Source organism: Salmo salar, chromosome ssa18, assembly GCF_905237065.1.
Source record: "Salmo salar chromosome ssa18, Ssal_v3.1, whole genome shotgun sequence".
Classification (NCBI taxonomy): Eukaryota; Metazoa; Chordata; class Actinopteri; order Salmoniformes; family Salmonidae; genus Salmo; species Salmo salar.
In genome coordinates this window covers 30859010-30879987 of record NC_059459.1, presented here as the reverse complement: position 1 = coordinate 30879987, position 20978 = coordinate 30859010, and the positions used below count along the sequence as shown (strand labels likewise).

Here is a 20978-nt window from a genome sequence, read left to right as displayed (position 1 = left end):
GTTGAACAGCTTCTATTACCAGACCATCAGACTGTTGAACAGCTTCTATTACCATCAGACAGTTGAACAGCTTCTATTACCAGACCATCAGACTGTTGAACAGCTTCTATTACCATCAGACTGTTGAACAGCTTCTATTACCAGGCCATCAGACAGTTGAGCAGCTTCTATTACCAGACCATCAGACTGTTGAACAGCTTCTAATACCAGACCATCAGACTGTTGAACAGCTTCTATTACCAGGCCATCAGACTGTTGAACAACTTCTATTACAATCAGACTGTTGAACAGCTTCTATTACCAGACCATCAGACTGTTGAACAGCTTCTATTACCAGACCATCAGACTGTTGAACAGCTTCTATTACCATCAGACTGTTGAACAGCTTCTATTACCAGACCATCAGACTGTTGAACAGCTTCTATTACCATCAGACTGTTGAACAGCTTCTATTACCATCAGACTGTTGAACAGCTTCTATTACCAGACCATCAGACTGTTGAACAGCTTCTATTACCAGACCATCAGACTGTTGAACAGCTTCTATTCCCATCAGACTGTTGAACAGCTTCTATTACCAGACCATCAGACTGTTGAACAGCTTCTATTACCAGACCATCAGACTGTTGAACAGCTTCTATTACCAGACCATCAGACTGTTGAACAGCTTCTATTACCAGACCATCAGACTGTTGAACAACTTCTATTACCAGACCATCAGACTGTTGAACAGCTTCTATTACCAGACCATCAGACTGTTGAACAGCCATCAATTGACAACACACACACACAAACTATCACACACAGACACATATTGACACAGACGCACTCACACACAGCCAACAATAATGTCCGATGTTATACAGACATTAAACCACTGGATACTACCGGTTTACACTGTTTATTTAAATACTGTATTCTCGACATACCTGTAGCTCATTGTAATATTTCTACTATTCATCACATTGTAGTAACACTTTATACACACCGCAGGTCACTCTAATATATCTACTGCTGTACATATCATTCTTAGTATATATTGTCTAAATGAATCTGGTGTAGATACTTGTAGATTGCATTTGGACTACTGTTACAGTGTTATTTGGGTTCTTAATCAGATCCGTTCCAATTCTTTCTTAATTTGTTTTATTATCTGTGTACTTGTTTGACATTTTCCTGAATTTAGGAGCTAGTAACAGAAGCATTTCGCTAAACATCTGCTAAACTGTGTACGGGACCAATAAACTTTGATTTGATTTGACTTGTGTCTATGTCTCTGTTTGTTTGACAGCGAATATGTGTGTGCATGTGAATCCAGCCATGTGAGGAGCATACCACAGTGCTGCCGTTGTTCATGTTCTGTGTGTCTTTGTGAGCGTGGGCGCAGAAATCCACACATGCCGTGACCCCGGAGAAAGGTCGGCCCGCCCTCCGACCCAGCCTGCAGTCCTGGCCCGCCTGCTCCAGATCCACCTGGTTTTGGAAGGCCTCCGGGGCCAGTCTCTGGTAGACAGGACCCAGGTCAGTGGCCAGGTTCTGCAGACGATGCTCCAGCTTCACCTCCTGAACAACACACAGACAGACAACACACAGATCAGAGGTAGAGTGGGACAAATACGAACAGGAACAGATGAGGGAAAAGCTGTGTGAAATTAAAGGAGAGCCCCGGGAGAATCCCTGAAATCCCAGTAATGTTTCAGCCACTGTTGTCCTTGTCAGACTTTGGCTGTGTCATGACGTTGCCCTCTTTGGGTACAGCAAGCACAGTTGACCCCCTCCCCCTGCACCTCCCCCTGCACTTCTTCACCATCTCCCTCTGTCTCCTACACCCAGGCTGCTGTGGTCAGAAGGGGTCGTAAATTCCTAAGAAAATGTCCCACCTCATGGCCACAGTATAAAGAGACAGAGTGTTTTCATGGAGAGACAAAGGAATTCTTCCACCTCACAGAATTGGAGAACCGAACGACATTTATGATCTGGAGAAGGTATAAAAGATCGGTGAAGAATCCAGCTACGAACTGGTCCGTTTGGTACAATTTTGTGAAACTCATGAGAGACAATACGGCCACATTACCATGGCTCTGTTTATATAATAGCCACAGTGGTGAGACTTACATCTAATGGTTGTATAAAATTAATGAATAAGGATAAAGCTATTTGGAATATGTTTGGATGCTTGTAAGATGTTAATGTGAGAGAATTGTATTTTCTGTTTTAAAGTTTTACCAAGTCATCGGCACGCCCCCAGGGACACAGACAGGACCTGGCGTCATGAGACAGCCTTTTCTATGTTCTGAATATAACCCCCCACCCTGATTTTCTATCACCAGACCAGGCCTCCACTCCATTACGAGTTGGCTAATAGGTTTGACCATGCATCCCTCTACTGAACTTTAACCATACCACGTGGTTAAACTATTAGACTATCGATACAGAATAAGAACAAGTCTTTGATATTAATTACTAGTCTGCAGCTAGGAATTCGGTATCATTGAACGCGAAGACCGAGCTGACCTCCATTACGAGTTGGCGGAAGGTTTGACCATGCATTTCTCATTCTGAACTTTAACCATACCATGTGGTTAAACTCTTAGACTATTGATACCGACAGAATAATAACAAGTCTTTGATATTAATTACTAGTCTGCAGCTAGGAATTCGGTATCATTGAACGCGAAGACCGATGAAACATCTGTCCTATAACGACATTAATGAATGTCACTTTGAAATATCCATTCTAACCGAGAGAGAGAGAGAGAGAGAGAACGCGAGGACAAAACTCTCCAACAGAACGAACTCTTCAACAAAGATCCCGACGACACACTGAGCGTAAATATATATATTGATTGCAATTGTTCCCGAATGAGTGAGCGTTCATGTGCAAAGGATTAACATTTCAATTGTTAATATTTATCAAATCTGTAGTGTCTTCTCCGCTGACCCCACTCCCCTTTTGTCTAACAAACCGCCATGCCGGTTTAGCCCACTAGGGTACATTCCTTTATCCTTTATTTGTAACGATACCTACTGTTTGTTATGCATTTCTGTGAATTACTTAGTAAATAAATTATTTTAAGACAATTGATGTATGGATGACTCATAGTGAAGACTGGGTTCGTGCAGATAACCAACAATTTACGACGTTTGGAATGAGACTGACGAGGTAACTAATACGTCATTAATCAGAAGACTAATAGATCAAATATTATAATATCTGAAAGTTATATTAGGAAAATTATAACTTTGTAATCTGAATATTTTCCTTGGTGCCCCGACCTCCTAGTTAATTACAGTTACACGATTAATCAGTTTAATCGCGTAATAATAATTACAGAGAGTTATTTGATAAACATGTCTTCCGTTTTAATGATGCCAAAGACACGACAGCTGTCATACCCACCTGAGGCCACTATGCGGTGTCTATTAGCCATTTTAACATGCCAAGAAGATTATTCACTGAGGAATATCTATTCTAAACCATTGTTTGTGAAGCTATAACAAGACTTACATTAGCAAAGCAGAGAGCTAGGGTCTAGGCATATATGGAAGGGGCTAGGGTTTATTTTCCGACCAGGCTCTCAAATCTAAGTAAGGGTGTCAAACTCAATTTCTAGAGCGCCACAGTGTCTACTGGTTTTTCCGCTCTTTCCCTTAAGATAGCTCAGACCCGATCACATGTACATAGAAATGTGAGTTATAGATCTGTCATTCTCATCAAAAGCAAGTCTAAGAAGCAGTAGATCTGTTCTATGAGCGGTATTTCCCAGCCTAAATCCCCAAACAGCAAGCAATGCAGGTGTAGAAGCACGGTGGCTAGGAAAAACTCCCTAGAAAGACCAGAACCTAGGAAGAAACCTAGAGAGGAACCAGGCTATGAGGGGTGGCCAGTCCTCTTCTGGCTGTGCCTAGACGTTTGTTTTTGGACAATATATTTCACAGCGGTTTAGATGGTATAATGATTATCTACACTTTACTGGCTTGTTTTGTCACAAACTAAAATTAGGAGAACTATTAGAATTCTAGCAACCAGGAAATGGCACAGCGATTTCTATAGTGTGTAGCTTTAATTAGGAAAATACATGCAAGGGAGGGATGAAGATCTGCTGACACTGTGGCTGGCCCTAAAGGAATGTAGTTTGACACAGTTTTACTGGAGTGTCCTGGTCCTCACCTCCTGCGGCATGTCTCCCAGCAGGCGGAACTTGCGGGGGATCTTGCTGCGGGCGAACTTGCAGCCGTTGAAGTACATACTCCAGGAGCAGCCGAAGGAGAAGGAAGCACCGCAGGTGTTCGGGTCCACACCCTGGCAAGCACACGTCCGACTGGAGAGAAAAGGAGGGAGAGAGATGGGGAGATGGAGGAGAGCAGGGGAGATGGAGAGAGGGGGAGAGATGGGGAGAGGGAGGAGAGAGAGGAGGGAGAAAGATGGGGAGAGGGAGGAGAGAGGGAAGGAGGGAGAGAGATGGGGAGAGGGAGGAGAGAGGGGGAGGATGAGGTGAGACAATCAGTAGATCCTGGCACACAACTGAAGAGAGCGGGAAAGAGACAGATCACTGTCTAGAAATGCTAGAAAGAAAATAACTCACTCATTTATGACAATAATTATTTCTATGAATGTAAATGTGTATGTGTAAGCCTATTATTAAATAATAGGTAAAAGTCTGTTCTTTCAGTAACTCACTCCTCATTGAGTGCGCAGCGCCGGCTGGTGGGGGAGCCGTATTTACAGAGAGTCTGGGTGAGCTCCTGGTACAGACTGTCTGCCACGCCCCGGGGGATGCCCTCCCATGCCAGGATGAGAATCACCACCACGGCACTCTCACAGCGGTGCCCTGCCCGGTGTCTCACCAGACACAGCAGCTTCTCCTCCTCACTGCCCCGACGGATCACCTGGGGGAGAGAGAAGGGTTACTACACAGACATGATGTGTACACACGCGTGCATTCACACACACACACACACACACACACACACACACACACACACACACACACACACACACACACACACACACACACACACACACACACACACACACACACACACACACACACACACACACAAGGTACTTACCCACTTGGCGATGGGACAGCCCTGGGAACTGCGTCCTTCTTTCCCAGTATACACCACCACCTCCACCCTTACCGCCTTCCCTTTCTCGCCATACCTTTGAACACACACAGCGATAACATACATCATATATTAATGACTTTTCACACGTCTCACCTTAGAACATAAAAACACAATCCTTTCAGCAATATCATCTCTCCCCATATCTGCGACCATCAGCACTAAAATCTTGCAATGACTGTCAATACAGCCACAAATCACATTTTGAGAACTTTAGCAAATGACAGTGGGACTACATTACTAGCCAAAATGCAGCAAAAGCTTTCGGAACAACTCAAAACAAGTAAAAACTGTTTAAAACTAAGGCACTGATGTCATTCTGCAGAAACTACAGAGCAGAGACTCTCCTCATGGGCCCCTCGACTCGGCCCAAGAGGTTTCCTGTTCTAACACGCAGGGTGTGTGTGTGTGTTTTTGTATGTGTGAATATGTATTTCTGTGTGTGGCAAGCTTGGTGCTGCTTTCCTTCAGTGACAGCCTCTATAATATAATATATGAGCTATAATATGACTGTAAGCCCCACCTCATTCCATGAACACCACGAGCCCTATGGGATACCAGGCCTTTGGCAGGGCAGGTGGTTCACTGAGTACACTGATAGGACAAAACATTAAGAACACCTTCCTAATATTGAGTTGCACCCCCACCCTTTTGTTCTCAAAACAGCCTCAATTCATCAGGGCATGGACTCTAAAGGTGTCGAAAACATCCCACAGGGATGCTGGCCCATGTTAACTCCAATGCTTCCCACAGTTGTGTCAAGTTGGCTGGATGTCCTTTGGTTGGTGGACAATTCTTGAAACACACGGGAAACTATTGAGCATGAAAAACCCAGCAGCGGTGCAGTTCTTTACACAAACCAGTGCACCTGGCACCTACTACCATACCTCGTTCAAAGGCACTTCAATCTTTTGTCTTGCCCATTCACCCTCTGAATGGCACACACACAATCCATGTCTCAATTGTCACAAGGCATACAAATCTTCTTTAACCTGTTCTCTCTCCTTCATCTACACTGATTGAAGTGGATTTAACAAGTGACATCAATAAGGGATCATAGCTTTCACCTGGATTTGTACACTGTTCCAGAATTATATATATTTTATGCCATTCTTTTATTTTTCTGTCATTTTGTCATTGGAGGGGTTACAGGTAAAATATTTAAATTCCTATCACTTCATATTCCATATATCTGTATTATTTCATATATTGTACCTGTGGGCTGCCACTCGGAAGAAAAATAAAAAAATAATGGAAAATAAAATAAAAAACATTAAAAGGTACACAACTACAAAGTAGTAATACATTATGTATAAACATGGAAATAAAACCAAAAAGAAGTGGGCCTCCACACCCAACCTCCCATCCCATTCCTCCAACCAAGTCAAGTATATTTGTCCAGGCCTCAATTGATCCCTGACTAGCACCATTAATATACATGATGTAGGAGCTCAGCGTCTCCGCTTCACAGCTCTGTATTGGTTTTGACTGACAGACATTCTGAACTTGAGCACCGTGCGACAAGAAGTGCCCGCCATCCCCTCTGGAAATTGGGCAACTTTCAAAAAATGTTGTTGTTGTCTGAGTGAGGTAAATACTGTAAATCACGAGGACTCAATGTATTTTGAAAGATGAGACGTTGAGGATTATAATGAATACAGATTTGATGTCATACAAACAAGCCAAACACCCGTGAGGCAAATGTGTACTTCACATTCCATATCATAAAACTCATGTGATATACAGTGTCAACGTTTATGATCACTATGTTTGATGTACAGCTACAAGATGACATAGCGTCATACCCTGGGTTGTTCTCAACAGAATGAGCCTGTTTGTCTGTTGTGAATGTCACGTCGTTCGTCGGAAGGAGCGGACCAAAGTGCAGCGTGTGTATCGTTCCACATTTTATATTGAACTGTGAAACTATGCAAGATACACAAATAAACTAAAGAACAAAAACAACAAACCGTGACAAAGAGGTGCAACATACACTAACTCAAAAACATCTCCCACAAACCCAGGTGGGAAAAACAACTACTTAAGTATGATCTCCAATTAGAGACAACGATGACCAGCTGCCTCTAATTGGAGATCACCCCCCCCAAAAAAACATAGAAATACAAAAACTAGAACAACATAGAAAATCTAAACTAGAAAAACCCTGTCACACCCTGACCTACTCTACCATAGAAAAGAACAGCTTTCTATGGTCAGGACGTGACAGTACCCCCCCCCGCAAAGGTGTGGACTCCGAACGCATGTCACGTCCTGACCAGTATTTAGGTATTATTTGTATTATATTTGGAGGCAGGTGTTTCTAGTTGCCTCTGATTGAGAGTCCTATAAGTAGGTGTGTGTTTGGTTTGTAGTTTGTGGGTAGTTATATTTTGCACTGCTAAGCATTCTGAAGTTAGCCTGTAAAACTGTCATTCGTTGTTCTTGTTTTCTTGTTTTTTTGTGTACGCTTCATTCTATAACCTGTTAGGGCTAGGGGGCAGTATTTACACGGCCGGATAAAAAACGTACCCGATTTAATCTGGTTATTACTACTGCCCAGAAACTAGAATATGCATATAATTATTGACTTTGGATAGAAAACACCCTAAAGTTTCTAAAACTGTTTGAATGGTGTCTGTGAGTATAACAGAACTCATTTGGCAGGCAAAAACCTGAGAAGATTCTGTACAGGAAGTGCCCTCTCTGACCATTCCTTGGGCTTCTTGACTCTTTTTATTGAAAACTTAGGATCTTTGCTGTAACGTGACACTTCCTACGGCTCCCATAGGCTCTCAGAACCCGGGAAAAAGCTGAATGATGTCGAGGCAGCCCCTGGCTGAAAAACATTAGCGCCTTTGGTAAGTGGTCTATCAGAGGACAATGAGACTGAGGCGCGTGCACGAGGCGACCCCATGTTTTTATTTTCTCTCTCTTTGTACTAAAACACAGATTCCCGGTCGGAATATTATGGCTTTTTTACGAGAAAAATTGCATAAAAATTGATTTTAAACAGCGGTTGACATGCTTCGAAGTACGGTAATGGAATATTTAGAATTTTTTTGTCACGAAACGCATCGGGCGCGTCACCCTTCTTTACACTTCGGATAGTGTCTTGAACGCACAAACAAAACAGAGGATATTTGAACATAACTATGGATTATTTTGAACCAAACAAACATTTGTTATTGAAGTAGAAGTCCTGGGAGTGCATTCTGACGAAGAACAGCAAAGGTAATAACATTTTTCTTATAGTAAATCTGACTTTGGTGAGGGCTAAACTTGGTGGGTGTCTAAATAGCTAGCCCTGTGATGCCGGGCTATCTACTTAGAATATTGCAAAATGTGCTTTCACCGAAAAGCTATTTTAAAATCGGACATAGCGAGTGCATAGAGGAGTTCTGTATCTATAATTCTTAAAATAATTGTTATGTTTTTTGTGAACGTTTATCGTGAGTAATTTAGTAAATTCACCGGAAGTTTGCTAGTTCTGAACGTCACATGCCAATGTAAAAAGCTGGTTTTTGATATAAATATGAACTTGATTGAACAAAACATGCATGTATTGTATAACATAATGTCCTAGGATTGTCATCTGATGAAAATCATCAAAGGTTAGTGCTGCATTTAGCTGTGGTTTGGGTTTATGTGACATTATATGCTAGCTTGAAAAATGGGTGTCTGATTATTTCTGGCTGGGTACTCTGCTGACATAATCTAATGTTTTGCTTTCGTTGTAAAGCCTTTTTGAAATCGGTCAGTGTTGTTAGATTAACGAGAGTCTTGTCTTTAAAATGGTGTAAAATAGTCATATGTTTGAGAAATTGAAGTAATAGCATTTCTAAGGTATTTGAATAACGCGCCACAGGATTCCACTGGCTGTTACGTAGGTGGGACGATTTCGTCCCACCTTCCCTAGAGAGGATATAATTAAAAGATGAGCATCCACATTCCTGCTGCGTATTGGTCCTCCATTCAACACGGCAATACTTGTGACAGAACTACCCACCACAACAGGACCAAGCAGCGGAGAAAGGAGCAGCAGGTGCATGATATGGACTATGGTGAGAGATGGACTTGGGAAGAGATTCAGCCTAGTCCTAGTCAGCCTGTTCCCGCTCCTCGCACTAGCCATGGGGTATGTGGTTTAAAACTGGCAGTTCCAGTACCAGCACCACGCATTAGGACTATAGTGCATAAGAGTAATTCCTCTCGGCCGGTTCCTGCTTCCCGCACTAGCCCTAGGGTGCGTGTCTTCAGCCTGGTACCTCCTCTACCAGCCCCACGCACCAGGCTTCCAGTGCGTCAGCCCAGCCTCGAGAGTTCGGAGACTGTGCCCCGTCCAGAGGATCCGACAACAGTGTGCAGTCCAGAGTATCCGGCACCAGTGTGCAGTCCAGAGTATCCGGCAACAGTGTGCAGTCCAGAGTATCCGGCAACATTGTGCAGTCCAGAGTATCCGGCAACAGTGTGCAGTCCAGAGTATCCGGCAACAGTGTACAGTCCAGAGTATCCGGCAACAGTGTGCAGTCCAGAGTATCCGGCAACAGTGTACAGTCCAGAGTATCCGGCAACAGTGTGCAGTCCAGAGTATCCGGCAACAGTGTCTTGTCCAGGAACCGAGGGAGACTGCCTGTGACCCGGAACCGAGGGAGTCTGCCTGCGACCCGGAACCGAGGGAGTCTGCCTGTGACCCAGAACCGGGGGAGTCTGCCTGCGACCCGGAACCGGGGGAGTCTGCCTGTGACCCGGAACCGAAGGAGTCTGCCTGCGACCCGGAACCGTGGGAGCCTGCCTGTGACCCGGAACCGAGGGGGTCTGCCTGCGACCCAGAACCGAAGGGGTCTGCCTGCGACCCGGAACCAAAGGGGTCTGCCTGTGACCCGGAACCGAGGGGGTCGGCCTGCGACCCGGGACCAAGGGAATCTGCCTGTGACCCAGAACCGAAGGGGTTCTGCCTGCGACCCGGAACCGAAGGGGTCTGCCTGTGACCCAGAACTGGGTGAGTCTGCTTATGACCCGGAACCGGGTGAGTCTGCCTATGACCCGGAACCAAGGGAGTCTATCAGCAACCCGGAACTGGGTAAGTCTGTTGACGATCCGGAACTAAATGTGATTAACTGTGTACAAAATGAGTCTGCTTACAGCGTGGAATGGAATGGGTCTGCCTACGATCTGGAACGGAATGGGTCTGCCTACGATCCGGAACGATGGGAGTCTGCCTACGGCCCGGAACGGAGCAAGTCTGTCTGCAGTCTGGAGGGCAGTAGGCCTGAGCCGGAACCACCTCCAGTTTAGGTGGGTTGGGGAGGAGGGGTGTAGCACAGGTGCCGTCGTTGACGGCAGCCACCCTCCCTTCCCTCCCTTTAGTTTAGGGGTTTATTTTTTGTTGTTGGGTTGTCTTTGTTTAGGTGCATTCGGTGTATGCACCTTTAGGGGGGGGTAATGTCACGTCCTGACCAGTATTTAGGTATTATTTGTATTATATTTGGTCAGGACGTGGCAGAGGTATATTTGTTTTGTATGGTGGGTTTTTTTGTGTGTGGTGTAGAGGGGTGTTTTATTTATGTGTTCCTGGGTTTTGGGTGTATGTTCTGGGTTAGTATGTTCTAGGTTAGTTTTTCTATGTGTAGGTTTGGGTGCTGGTCTCTCAATTGGAGGCAGGTGTTTCTAGTTGCCTCTGATTGAGAGTCCTATAAGTAAGTGTGTGTTTGGTTTGTAGTTTGTGGGTAGTTATATTTTGCACTGCTAAGCATTCTGGAGTTAGCCTGTAAAACTGTCATTCATCGTTCTTGTTTTCTTGTTTTTTGTGTACGCTTCATTCTATATAATTAAAAGATGAGCATCCACATTCCTGCTACGTATTGGTCCTCCATTCAACACGGCAATACTTGTGACAACGCAACCTAAAACAACAAAAAAAAGGGAGAGTTAGGGTGGGTGACTAATGTCGGTGGCGGCTCTGGTGTAGGACGAAGAACTTTCTCATCCCGCAGATCCTCCAGCAGAGGAGGCGGCTCCGGTGATCCCTCCGCTTTTGTGTAACCGGACCCTGGATCGTCGCTGAAGGACCCGGACCAAGGAATATCACCGGAGGTTCTGGACTGCAGACCGCCGCTGGAGGTTCTGGACTGCGGACCGCCGCTGAAGACTCCGGACAGCCGCTGAAGACTCCGGACCCTCTCAGGAGGCTCCGGACTGGGAACTCTCGCCGGAAGCTCCGGACTGGGAACTGTCGCCGGAAGCTCCGGACTGGGAACTGTCGCCGGAAGCTCCGGACTGGGAATGCGCACTGGAGGCCTGATGCGTGGGGCTGGCACAGGTGGCGCCAGACTGGTAACACGCACCTCAGGGCGAGTGCGGGGAGCAGGAACGGGACACACTGGACTGGAGAGACTCACTGGAGGCCTAGTGCGTGGAGCCGGGACAGGTGACACAGACTGGTGACACGCACTTCAGGGCGAGTGCGAGGAGCCGGGACAGGATATACTGGACCATGGAGACGCACTGGAGGTCTGGAGCGTATGGCTGGCACAACCCGTCCTGGCTGGATGCTCAGTTTAGCCCGGCAAGTGCGGGGCGCTGGCACAGGACGAACTGGGCTGTGAAGGCGTACTGGCGACACAGTGCGTAGAGCTGGCGCAGGATATCCTGGACCGAGGAGGCGTACTGGAGACCAGGAGCGCTGAGCCGGCACAATCCATCCTGGCTGAATGCCCACTCTAGCACGGCAAATGCGGGCCGCAGGCACAGATTGCACCGGGCTATGAATGCGCACTGGTGATATAGTGCACATCACAGCATAACTCAGTGCCTGACTGGTCACATGCTCCCTACGGTAAGCACGGGGAGTTGGCTCCGGTGTACAACCTGACTCCGTCAATCTCCCCGTGTGCCCCCCCACCCCCAATTTTTTTTGGAGCTGTCTCTCGGGCTTCCGTCGTTGCCGTGCTAGTTCCTCGTATTGTCGCCGTTCCTCTCTCGCTATCTCCACCTGCTTCCACGGCAGGGTCTTGTCCCCTGCCATTACCTCCTCCCAGGTCCAGGATGTCCTCCACTCTCTTCTCTCCCAAGCCCAGGATCCCTGCTCCTCCTGGGCACGCTGCTTGGTCCTTTGGTGGTGGGAGATTCTGTCACGTCGTTCTTCGGAAGGAGCGGACCAAAGTGCAGCATGTGTATCGTTCCACATATTATATTGAACTGTGAAACTATGCAAGATACATAGTTTCACAGTTCAAGAACAAAAACAACAAACTCTGACGAAGATGTGCAACATACACTAACTCAAAAACAATCTCCCACAAACCCAGGTGGGAAAAACAACTACTTAAGTATGATCTCCAATTGGAGGTCATACCAAAAAACAACAACATAGAAATACAAAAACTAGAACATAACAACATAGAAAATCTAAACTATAAAACCCCCTTGTCACACCCTGACCTACTCTACCATAGAAAAGAACAGCTTTCTATGGTCAGGACGTGACAGTGAAGAACATTTTCCACAGACCACGCATCTGAATGCTCTCATGACTCCATTCTATGTACACCAAAATGACAATCTGCTACTCTGAATTGCATTGTGAAAACCTAACACCGTAAGATCGTATTTTATATAATTTTGCTATTCATGTTGGCTCTATAAGCTTTCAAATTATACCCACCTGACCCAGATTGTGATTTATAATGGACAATTTTGGATTGCGTAAACAACAACAGTAATTGTGTAAAGGAGAGGATATGCAGGGCTGTGTTCCAAATAAAACAACTACAAGTGTGTTGCTCTAGCTCCTCAACGGTACAGCTAGGAGAGCTCCAAAAAGCACCTCATATTTGAAGACTCTTTGAGTCATAAAAGTGCATTGAAATGACTTAGGAACTGTGTACACTTTGGAGAGGTATGTGGCCCCTTGGAGACACCAGTTAGTCCTCTCACTTATGGTGCACATTTTACAGGAATATTCTTATCATGTTACTGAACGTATCCAGAGTATTTTCTGATTTCGATATCAACAAAAGTACAGTAAATGTCAAATGCACATAAAATCAACAGTGTAATGTGTGGATTCAGTGTTGTGTCAGGTGAACTGTTGTGTCCTCACCTTTAGTCTAATAATTTCCCCATATTCTCCAAACGGTTCCCTTTTAATTGCTACCATGGTTATACATATGCTTTCCATATTTCTTCTGTAAGAAACCTTTCAAATTAGACCTATCCATATAGGCCAATTCACCTGAGTGTAAGCAGTTAAAGGGTTGTTCAGATTCAATTAGATCTGTGGACCATATTTTTTAATGGCAAGCTCAGAATATGAGCTTTCCAAGAGTTGTTTATATATTATAGAGATTAGTCCTTTTGGGAGCCAAGATCATTTATTTATAAATCCCATCATTGGATGCTTCAGTAGTTGGGTTTCCCAAGGGACTCCATAGCCAGCATAGCTGACCTAGGTTGTAAATATAGAAAAAAGGAGTTGGCTGGTAATGTGTATGTATCTTTCTCAAACCATTACTGTCCATGATATTGGCCAGTACAGACCATTACTGTCCATGATATTGGCCAGTACAGACCATTACTGTCCATGATATTGGCCAGTTCAGATTCCCCATTTGGACGATTGGAAGGATGCAAAATGCCACCCTCTAGATTACCAGGCATGTACCAGACTTTTATAAAAAATATAAAGCTACATACAGTAGGCTAGTAGAGTCTGGCAGTTATACATATTGGCTTAGCCCTATAATCCTACTGGTAAACCAACCTGTTCGGCACTGAGCCACTCCTGTTTTCATATCAACTCTATTATCTTATCAGTATTACACACCTACTAGATTTGTCATGAAAACAGAAGTGGATTAGCAACTCACAGGTTTGCCATCCCAATGGACTATGAATGCATAAAGTAAAATGGCTGGGCAACAACAAACACTTGTTCCCCCCCCCCAAGCTTGTTTATGGAATGGAATAAAATAACTGATGCAGTTTGTGTTATCTGATGTTGTTACCTGTTCTCCATCATCTCTCTGACGGCTGACACACTGGGTCCAGCACCAAGGTGAGTATAATATGGACCCTCCTCCTTCTCTATGATTTGCTCTGTGGAGAGAGAATCGTTTGTAGAACGCAGCTTCAGCTAATTTCAGGCAAATAAATGGTATGTCCTTGGATGTGACAAATACAGCGCCAGTTAACCACAGCAGAGCATGTGGCATGCTATATCACACTAAATAATTTCCCAATGGATACAAAGAAAGCCATCATCGTCTTCATCATCTTCATCATTATCACCCTCATCATTATAATCCTCATCATTATTATTATCATCCTCATCATTATAATCCTCATCATTATCATCATCATCATTATAATCCTCATCATCATCAATATTATCCTCATCATTATAACCCTCATCATTATCATCATCATCCTCATCATTATCTCATCCTCATCATCATTATTATTATTATCCTTATCATTATAATCCTCATCATTATCATCATTATCATCATCATCATTATTTTCCTTATCATTATAATCCTCATCATTATCATCCTCATCATTATCATCATCAGGGTGACTCACTCATGCATCCACAGGAGGGGATCTCAGAGAGTTTCTTGGAGGGGGTGTTGATCAGATTCTTAGTGGGCGTGTCCAGGAACCTGAGGGGCGATTCCAGGAAGCTGTTCACGTTGTGTTTGGTGGGTGTCGACTCCTCCGATAGATCCAAATCGTCGTTAGCTGACGTGGACAAGACGGTGACCGGACCGGACCTCTCCACTTTGTAATACCCCTGCTGTTGACCCCCAGGGGAGTAGCCATTGGATAACCCATGGTTCAACCCGGTTCTGTGGTTGTTAGAGTCTATGCTGGTGAAACTGGGGATAGTGGAGCTAGACTTTAAGTTAGCACCGTGCTGCTGCCCAACGTAGGGCTGCGATACCTGAGAATACAATCCTCTTTCACAATCATGTCCTTGTCCAACTCCTTGTCCTTGTAAAGGGTCCAGGTGACCGTTGAAATGCGACCACTGTTGGTTGTCATGACCATAACCTTGACTTCGACCACGATCGACGGCTCCAGAGGTTTTGTGGTATTTGACCCCACTGTGGGCGTTACTGTAGTAAAAGAGCTGCCGTCGTTCCTCCTGAGCCTCAGTCAGGTACCTCTTCAGATCCATCTGGGCCTGAGGCAGGAACAAGCTCCTCTTGTGGCTGAGCGATGATGTCTTCGGCTGGGGCAGAACCTTCTGGACCCTGGCTCTGTGGGGGGTCTTGCCGTTGGGTATTCGTTTGTACAGGGGGGTACGGTTGTTGAGTTTGTAGCCCTCCTCTTCCAGCCCCTCCGTTCCCTTCTTCTTCCTAGGTTTGGAAAGTGTGGTCCTGGGTTTCTTCACAGGGGTCTTCTTGTGGTTGGGTGGTGCTTGTTCGGAGTTGTAGTTGTACTTGATGGCTGAGACTGGAGTTCCTCTGGGAGGGTTGTTCTCTGAGTGCTGGGAGGGGTGGAAACCTTGCTGCTGCTTATGACGTGATTGGATGATGAACGCCAACTCGGCAAGTTGAGCCGCCACCTCTTCCTCATCCCTGTTCCTCCCGCTCCTACCCACCGTCCTCTCTATTGTTTCCTTGCTGTTCCTCTCCATGTCTTTCCGCTGTCTGAAAGTGCCTTCGCCCCTGTTATGTTGAGAACCAAGGCCTTGGTCTGCTCTCCTGTACAGGTGTTGTCCTGCTCTCTCAGTGCTGTCGTAGGGAAGTCTGTCACAGTCCGAGCTGGCTTCTAGCAGGTCCTGTAGGGACAGGTTGCCAGTGGCTGCGGGGCTACGGGAATGACACTGGATGACATGAGCTTGCCTGGCCACCGGGGAGCGTATGACTGAGGTCTGGTGCAGAGGGGAGTGTATGACTGAGGTCTGGTGCAGAGGGGAGCTGATCACTAGAACTTTGTTGGAGCCCTGGAGAGGGGTGTTTCTATTGGATAAGTGCATGGATGGTGTGGTGGGGTTTTCACCCTGTGCGTCGGTTCTAAAGGGTTCTGGGGAGTTTTGTGGGATAGCTGCCAGTAAGGTTAGCGCCTCGATAGCGATAGCCTGGTCATTGCTAATATTCCTCTCTTCTACCAAAGACTGGATGCTTGGCTGAGAGAGACCTGGAGAGGGTTGCTCTTGTTTGACAATAATGTCGAGAGCTTTTCGTGGACTGATGGGAGCACTTTTCAAGCAAATATCCACCTTAAGGTCCTCCGGCTCTGTTTTGAACGAGCGTAGCACCGGGGAACGGGAGCTACACAACTTCTCCTCCAGACCCTTCCTGTCTGTGATAGAGAAACACACCACGGCTGCTAGCGTGGACAGAGCGTCCTCATAGACATCGTCATCATCGCCCCCTAGTGGGGCGGAGGACTGGTCCATGGACCACACCCACGGTTCCTCCACCTTTATCTTCTTTAGAGGAACAGCTATGGTGTCGTCCAGAAGTGCATCCTTCAGCTCAGAGCTGCCTTTGGGGTACGTGGATTTTGTAGTACTTTGGGACTCTAATTGTATTGTAGTATTTTGTGACTCAGGTGACACCGGATGTGAATCCGGACCGGCAATCAGTTGAGCACCGTTGGTTTTAGCCATGTTTTCGTTAGCACCGTTGTGAAAAGTCCCAGAAGAAGAGCAGTGGTGCTGTAGAAGAAGTCCATCATTGGTGTCCTCCAGGCCAGGCTCTCTCTTGATAAGTGCTGCTGGTCGTCCATCTCGGATTGGGGCAAGAGTGTGGACATGGGGAGGGTGTGTGAAGTGGTGTGTGTGAGGTATGTGACCCTCCTCGTCGTCCTCCGCTGCCGTATAGGTGTCCTCTGCCATCTGGACAGGGCCTCTGCCATTAACTGAGCTGTCCTCTGGAACCACCTGGGAGAGAGAGAGAAGAGAGAGAGAGAGAGAAAGGAGAGACAGAGAGAGAGAGGGAGAGAGAGAGAGATTTAACATTTTAAACCAACCTCTACAACCTGAACCTATTGTGTGTGTACGTGTGTGTTTGTGTGTTTCCAGCACAGCATAGCACAAGAGCCAGAACAGAGAAGATACAGTAAGCTAAACTATAGTTTGTTTACTTAACTAAATACTGTTTACCTAACTAAATACTGTTTTACTTAACTAAATACTGATTACTTAACTAAATACTGTTTACTTAACTAAATACTGTTTACTTAACTAAATACTGTTTACCTAACTAAATACTGTTTACTTAACTAAATACTGATTACCTAACTAAATACTGTTTACTTAACTTAATACTGTTTACTTAACTAAATACTGTTTACCTAACTAAATACTGTTTACCTAACTAAATACTGTTTTTAACTAAATACTGTTTACTTAACTAAATACTGATTACCTAACTAAATACTGTTTACTTAACTAAAGACTGATTACCTAACTAAATACTGTTTACTTAACTAAATACTGATTACCTAACTAAATACTGTTTACTTAACTAAATACTGATTACTTAATTAACTAAATACTGTTTACTTAACTAAATACTGTTTTTAACTAAATACTGTTTACTTAACTAAATACTGTTTACCTAACTAAATACTGTTTACTTAACTAAATACTGTTTTTAACTAAATACTGTTTACTCAACTAAATACTTTGTACCTCCACAGTTTGGAAAGCTATAACAAGGTAGAAGACATTATGTAGGTCATTTTTTGTGCTGGGCTATAGCTTGAGTTTTGGCTAACTTTCATACCAGAGACTGCACCATAACAACTGTACTCTACCAAAACCAAACCAAGACAGCATTGTGTGCTATATCATCTATGAACAGCGAGCGCTTCAGTGCTTAACAGACTGCTCCCTCCTGCCTAAATCACAGATACAGTTCACTGTCACATCGCTGTTCATGGTCACTGATGGGGCATGTCTGTGTGTACAGTGTGTGTGTGTGTGTGTGTGTGTGTGTGTGTGTGTGTGTGTGTGTGTGTGTGTGTGTGTGTGTGTGTGTGTGTGTGTGTGTGTGTGTGTGTGTGTGTGTGTGTGCGTGAGTGTGCATGCAGCCTTTATGATATGCTATGCAGTGTGAGTGACAAACACAGTGGGTATGGCGACGTATGTGCGTGTGTGTGTACCAGCAGGACGACAACCAGCCAAAGGTCCACAGTAACGATGTATTGATTGATCTTCAAAAGAAAACCATAGTGCTCTCTGTAACGTCTGTGTTTTGGCATGTTCGAGTGGGAGAGAAGTTGAGGGAGGAAAGGTGAGGGAGGAACAGATAGAAGGTGAGGGAGGAACAGAGAGAAGGTGAGGGAGGAACAGATAGAAGGTTGAGAGAAGGGTGAGTGAGGAACATTGAGAGAAGGTGAAGGAGGAACATTGAGAGAAGGTGAGCGAGGAAAAATTGAGAGAAGGTGAGGGAGGAAATTTTGAGAGAAGGTGAGGGAGGAGCATTGAGAGAAGGTAAGGAAGGAACATTGAGAGAAAGTGAGAGAGGAAACATTTAGAGAAAGTTGAGGGAGGGACATTGAGAAAAGGTGAGGGAGGTAAAACATTGAGAGAAGGTGAGAGAAGAACAGAGAGAAGGTGAGGGAGGAACATTGAGAGAAGGTGAGGGAGGTAAAACATTGAGAGAAGGTGAGGGAGGAAACATTGAGAGAAGGTGAGGGAGGAAACATTGAGAGAAGGTGAGGGAGGTAAAACATTGAGAGAAGGTGAGGGAGGAAACATTGAGAGAAGGTGAGGGAGGAAACATTGAGAGAAGGTGAGGGAGGTAAAACATTGAGAGAAGGTGAGGGAGGAAACATTGAGAGAAGGTGAGGGAGGAAACATTGAGAGAAGGTGAGGGAGGACCACATTGAGAAAAGGTGAGGGAGGAACAGAGAGAAGGTGAGGGAGGAACATTGAGAGAAGGTGAGGGAGGAACATTGAGAAAAGGTGAGGGAGGAACAAAGAGAAGGTGATGGAGGAACATTGAGAGAAGGTGAGGGAGGAAAACATTTAGAGAAAGTTGAGGGAGGGTAGGAGAAAAGGTGAGGGAGGGACATTGAGAAAAGGTGAGGGAGAAACAGAGAGAAGGTGAGAGAAGAACAGAGAGAAGGTGAGGGAGGAACATTGAGAAAAGGTGAGGGAGGAACAAAGAGAAGGTGATGGAGGAACATTGAGAGAAGGTGAGGGAGGAACAGAGAGAAGGTGAGGGAGGAACATTGAGAAAAGCTGAGGGAGGAACAGAGAGAAGGTGAGGGAGGAACATTGAGAAAAGGTGAGGGAGGAACATTGAGAGAAGGTGAGGGAGGAACAGAGAGAAGGTGAGGGAGGAACATTGAGAAAAGGTGAGGGAGGAACATTGAGAGAAGGTGAGGGAGGTAAAACATTGAGAGAAGGTGAGGGAGGAACATTGAGAGAAGGTGAGGGAGGTAAAACATTGAGAGAAGGTAAAGGAAGAACAGAGAGAAGGTGAGGGAGGAACATTGAGAGAAGGTGAAGGAGGAACATTGAGAGAAGGTGAGGGAGGAAACATTGAGAGAAGGTGAGGGAGGAACATTGAGAGAAGGTGAGGGAGGAAACATTGAGAGAAGGTGAGGGAGGGACATTGAGAGAAAGTGAGTGAGGAACATTGAGAGAAGGTGAGGGAGGAAACATTGAGAAAAGGTGAGGGAGGAACATTGAGTGAAGGTGAGGGAGAACATTTAGAGAAGGTGAGGGAGGAACATTGAGAGAAGATGAAGGAGGAACATTTAGAGATGGTGAGGGAGGAAAAGAGAGAAGGTGAGGGAAGAAACATTGAGAGAAGATGAGGGAGGAACATTGAGAGAACATGAGGGAGGGACATTGAGAGAAGGTGAGGGAGGAAACATTTAGAGAAGGTGAGGGAGGGACATTGAGAGAAGGTAAGGGAGGAACAGAGAGAAGGTGAGGTAGGAACATTGAGAGAAGGTGAGGGAGGAACAGAGAGAAGGTGAGGGAGGAACAGAGAGAAGGTGAGGGAGGAACAGAGAGAAGGTGAGGGAGGAACAGAGAGAAACAGAGAGAAGGTGAGGGAGGAACAGAGAGAAAGTGATGGAGGAACATTGAGAAAAGGTGAGGGAGGAACATTGAGAGAAGTTGAGGGAGGTAAAACATTGAGAGAAGGTAAAGGAGGAACACTGAGAGAGGGTGAGGGAGAAACATTGAGAGAACGTGAGGGAGGAACATTGAGAGAAGGTGAGGGAGGAAACATTGAGAGCAGGTGAGGAAGGAACATTTAGAGAAGGTGAGGGAGGAACATTGAGAGAAGGTGAGGGAGGAACATTGAGAGAAAGTGAGGGAGGAAACATTTAGAGAAAGTTGAGGAAGGGACATTGAAAGAAGGTGAGATAGGAACATTTAGAGAAGGTGAGGGAAGAACAGAGAGAAGGTGAGGGAGGAACATTGAGAGAAGGTGAGGGAGGAACATTGAGAGAAAGTAAGGGAGGAAACATTTAGAGAAAGTTGAGGAAGGGACATTGAAAGAAGGTGAGGGAGGAAACATTGAGAGAAGGTGAGGGAGGAACATTGAGAGAAGGTGAGGGAGGAAACATTGAGAGAAGGTGAGGGAGGAAACATTGAGAGAAGATGAGGGAGGAACATTGAGAGAAGATGAGGGAAGAACAGAGAGAAGATGAGGGAGGAACAAAGAAGGCGAGGGAGGAACATTGAGAGACGGTGAGGGAGGAACGTTGAGAGAAGGTGAGGGAAGAACAGAGAGAAGATGAGGGAGGAACAAAGAAGGTGAGGGAGGAACATTGAGAGTCACATGAAAGAAGAGGTAGGAAGAAGGTGAAAAAAAAGGCTTGGACATGGATCACAGAGTGGGAGTTGAGAGAAAAAAGAGAAAGAGACC

The 20978-nt window shown here is 45.4% G+C and overlaps 1 protein-coding gene across 3 annotated transcripts in view; it reads right to left on the bottom strand.

Moving 5' to 3' along the window:
• The window catches only part of LOC106577185 (methylcytosine dioxygenase tet3-B), a 150547-nt gene that overhangs the window by 67618 nt on the left and 61951 nt on the right, over positions 1-20978 (bottom strand). For all 3 annotated transcript variants that reach the window (XM_014155010.2, XM_014155012.2, XM_014155013.2), the window contains 6 exons: positions 14713-17023; positions 14136-14226; positions 5074-5167; positions 4682-4890; positions 4172-4322; positions 1336-1563 (listed from right to left, as the gene is read on the bottom strand). In XM_014155010.2, coding sequence (XP_014010485.2) covers positions 1336-1563; positions 4172-4322; positions 4682-4890; positions 5074-5167; positions 14136-14226; positions 14713-17023 — 3084 coding nt within the window. The remainder of the gene's footprint in view (positions 1-1335; positions 1564-4171; positions 4323-4681; positions 4891-5073; positions 5168-14135; positions 14227-14712; positions 17024-20978) is intronic.